Genomic DNA, 4273 nt, shown 5'->3' on the forward strand with positions numbered 1-4273 from the left:
ATATATGTGTGTGTGTTTGTGTGTGTGTGTGTACACGCGCAATCAAAATACAAATATACCATAGGTGGCACTGCTGCCGTTGCAGGTAAGACAATATCTTAAAACATCATATAACACCAACAGATCGAGCCATTGTGACAAAATATTAATTCACATGACATAATGTCTATACACATACATGTACGAGGCATACCAAAATTGACTATTTACCACTTCTGTAAGCGCCTTGTCACTTTTAACCTGACACAGCAACCATATAACGCACAGGTTTAATGAAGACACAAAACAAATCACGAAGACTTAGTATAATTATAACCTTAACCATACACACAGACACAAGTATGTGTGTTCCTGATAAACTTTGAATACCCCCAACCGATAGGAGGTTCACAATACGTAAGGTCGAGACAACCTACACCTAAGCTGCCCACAAAGACGCACTTATACAGTACACACATAGAAACGTACACACCTGGTAAGCTTCACTGATTTTCTTGAACATATCCTCGGCTCCAGGCTCCGAATTCTTATCTGGATGATACTTCAAAGCCATGCGGCGGTACCCTTTTTTGATATCTGCCGCCTCTGCCGTAGGCTGCAGATTTAGGAGGTCATATAGAGCTGTTTCTTTGACCATTGTCTATTTGTTGTCCAGGTGTGTTCTGCGATACCTTATCCTTAATATACTAGCAGTCACGCTGTGGCTCCGTGTGCTAGTTGCTCGTGCGCTATGTGTGTTCGTTTGCTGAGGTCGTTCCCTGTATCATATGTATTTATAAATATGTATCTGATCTGATATCATATCATTTGTATGTGAGAGGACGGGATGCGGAATTCGGTGAAGATAAATTTAGAAAAGAAGAGGTTTCAGGCTTTGTGATGGTGGTATGTATTAAATGGTATGACTCACTTTACACCAATCATAATTGAGATGTACCTGCACGTTCTAAAGCAAAACTCGATGCAATGATTCATGTTTTTTTAGTTACATAGATTCTAGTGCTTTCTCGAGTAATGTAGAGTGTATTTAATATATAAGAATAAAAGCTCACTCACACTAATATATTGATAACAATAGCAAGAAATGATATGGATTTACGCCACTTCAGCTAAGTCTGCATTATTCTCCATATAAGTATCTATCTGCTTTACTTAACATCGTATCATATACACTTCTCGTCACTTACATAATATCTTAGTATATTATTTATGGTTTATGCACATATGCTATAAGTACAGACAGGCAAGATGTCCGACAGATGCGAGTTCGATTACAAAGGGTGTGTTGATAAAGCCATATGCCGTGTAGAGCAAGTACTAGATGATATGAGCACTACTACTGAGGACGGTGGGATTGGTAGAGATCCAGAGTTGCTGGCTGGCTCTATTATGTCGCTGATGGAACTTGATGTAAGTGGCTGTTTCGTATACCATAGTTCTAGGAAGACATTACAATTCATAGACCCGTCAAGAATTGTATGTGGGTGCCGTGAACTACATCAATGCATAACGATCTTATAAAAATATAAACTGTAGACGATCTTGGTTCTTTACTGGGCATTGTATACTGGTCCGCTGTCGGAGTCTGTATGTACACGTGTCATGTACATACTCTTCTCTCACTTGTCACGTTTGATGCCGGACTGTATGGGTGACATATATATATATATATATATATATATATATATATATATATATATATATATATATATTTGTGTGTGTGTGTGTGTGTATGTATGTATGTATAAATATTAATATTTTAATAATCGCGCACGGCTATAAATATATATAGATATTGTGGCGGTGCCTCATGGCTCTATTGATGACGTATATGATAACGGACGCCTTCTTGTCAGCTGTAAATAGGAGTTGTGTACATATTAGAAACCTTTTGTCGGCCACACATAAAATTACTACTCACTGTCGTAGAGACAGTTACGGTATATTGCCAGTGAGACAATAGTATGCGCAAACATGTACTAGTTTGGCTATGTCTGTGTAGGGGTTGTTCGTATTCAATACACAAATCAACTGAGTACGTCGTTGGAAGGTTAAGGATATATGAGTGTATCTTTCTGTCCCGTCAATACACAAATCAACTGAGTACGTCGTTGGAAGGTTAAGGATATATGAGTGTATCTTTCTGTCCCGTTAACCTGCACTCATAATGCATGTGTTTGTACACAGGCACAAATAAAGTTTCGTTTTTGAAGTGGGCAATCGCACAAGTACAATTGGCATATGATTAACGGACAGGCAGCTTCATGATGTATAAATAAACGAATGTATGTATGTCTATATGGATTTGTCTGTGATATCTATGTATCCCTCACACGTCTTACTTGTAAATTTGGGCAATTTCCACACATGAATGATTGTTACTTTCCTGTTTTCAACATTCTTCATGTATTTGTTTTTATTTATTCCCAGAGATACGCATGCATGTGGATATATACATATTCGAATTCGTGTATGCATGCGAGTACTACTAATGCCGCATATCTATATATATATATCACGTATGGTACGGGTTAGTAGACCCTGAATTGATTCCACCTGTATGTAGGACTGCGACGGGGAAATGGTACTGACCTCCCGCAAACTATCTGACTCTTGTCTGAATGTGAGTGTGAGAGTGCACAAGTGTTGTTATCGCAGATCGCCTAGCGATCACCATGACTCAGCCGCTGGTCAGAATACGCACACAGACAATAGTACAATAGTTCCCTTGCAGTATATTGTTGCTTGTCAACCGATTGTACCCAGATTACTCTGTCTCTGCTGCAAGCTCAGGTATCGACCTCTCAACAACCTCAACACCAACATCATGGCGTACACAAGTAGCCCCTATATATAATCATCTGTGTATCTCCCCATCTCTCCTGTACAGCATCCTCAGCCCCTTCAGGACCGCTGTGCTTGGATCGAGGCATGCGCCCATATACTCACCCACAACGCCAGTGCTAAACAAATGGTTGCTGAGTGCGCGTTTGAACTCCTGACTCCGCTGGTGGCGTTCGCCTGCGATCTGGTCGAGAGGCTGTCCGATGGATTGCCCAGTGATGCCTCTCCTCAAGAGTCTAAGGTGGGTGGCATGTGGAGTCAGAATGCCAACAGAAGAGGAGTATGGATATCTTGCTGTGAAGTGTATTTAATTCACAGTCGCAAAGTCAGGTACACGTCTTGTGTTCGTGCTAGGCGTAATCTGAGCTCACTGGTAGCTTTCGCGTGCAACTTGATAGTTGTGGACCAGCTTTATTAATGCGCCGTGCTGTAGAAATCTTGGTTTGAGTTGGCCAGTGGGGCCAGACATTGAGGGCATTATGTCTTCGCATATATACTTGATCAAGCAAATCGCCACTCATTAGCGCACATGGGGGTTTCCAAGGCAGTCTTCAGACGTCATGTCTCAAGCATATACCCACCGTATCTCATTTACCTACAACGTACGCGTTACCTAGTTCGGTACTTGCTAGTGGACGTATATGGCCCACTTTTCCCTAGTTTCAGGAACACATTCTGATGCCTTACCGTAACTCTCCGTATCATCTTAGGGCTCCGAAGTTCGGACTCTGAGTCAACAGACACCTGCACATCACACCCTAGATGTCTACAAGCGGCGTGCTACCTTCGCCGTGAATGGGTTGGTGCGTGCGTTAGGCGTGTGTGGCTCCCCTTCGGAAGTGCTGCTGGCTGCTTCAGAACAATTAGAACGGGTGCAATATCTGATCTCTATTGTGATGGAAGACCTGGACGAAATAGACTACCAGAGCGAATTCGAAGCGAGGTATGCGCATACTAATCGTTGGCCGTGAGAGCCTGCCACGTGTTTGAGTAGCATGGAAGGGATATATGTTCCATCACATGCTACGCTGTTAGTCTCGGGTGCGCAGATGCCATGACCTTATCATTTCAGTGCGCATTGTGCCATGATGTGGTTCAGAGGAATCATTGTGATCGTATGCCCGGAGAATGAAATCATGTACGAGTATAGTACTATTTGGCATGTGTCGACAGTTTGTTGTGAGTATTAGTTGTTTGTTTTTTATGTTTACTGGCTTTAGTATGTCTATTCTACCTTCTTTGTCCCCCAATAGTGATGACAGGCTCAATGATGTTGGCTGCGATTTGGTGCGTAAACTTATGAATCTTCTGGTTCTCGAACACCATTTCACGACCTTGCACTTATGCGGCGACTAATAGTACCTGCATTATTGTAAATTTTAGATCGAGATTAACTACATGACGATTAACGCGGCATAGGATTGACTTC

At 41.9% G+C, this 4273-nt stretch overlaps 2 protein-coding genes across 2 annotated transcripts in view; one reads left to right on the plus strand and one right to left on the minus strand.

Moving 5' to 3' along the window:
• Window positions 1–472: 472 nt before the first annotated feature.
• SARC_11724 (hypothetical protein) lies at window positions 473–637 on the minus strand (the record flags this gene model as incomplete). The annotated part of the gene is made up of 1 exon (XM_014294184.1): window positions 473–637. A coding segment is annotated over one exon (165 nt), but the record flags the coding sequence as incomplete, so codon positions are not given.
• Window positions 638–1078: 441 nt separating this feature from the next.
• The window catches only part of SARC_11725 (hypothetical protein), a 6919-nt gene continuing 3724 nt past the window's right edge, over window positions 1079–4273 (plus strand). Inside the window, exons 1-3 of the mRNA XM_014294185.1 lie at window positions 1079–1410; window positions 2891–3174; window positions 3555–3787. Coding sequence (XP_014149660.1) covers window positions 3741–3787 — 47 coding nt within the window. The 5' untranslated portion in view covers window positions 1079–1410; window positions 2891–3174; window positions 3555–3740. The remainder of the gene's footprint in view (window positions 1411–2890; window positions 3175–3554; window positions 3788–4273) is intronic.

The sequence above is a fragment of the Sphaeroforma arctica genome (genome assembly GCF_001186125.1).
Source record: "Sphaeroforma arctica JP610 unplaced genomic scaffold supercont1.1842, whole genome shotgun sequence".
Taxonomy (NCBI): domain Eukaryota; class Ichthyosporea; order Ichthyophonida; genus Sphaeroforma; species Sphaeroforma arctica.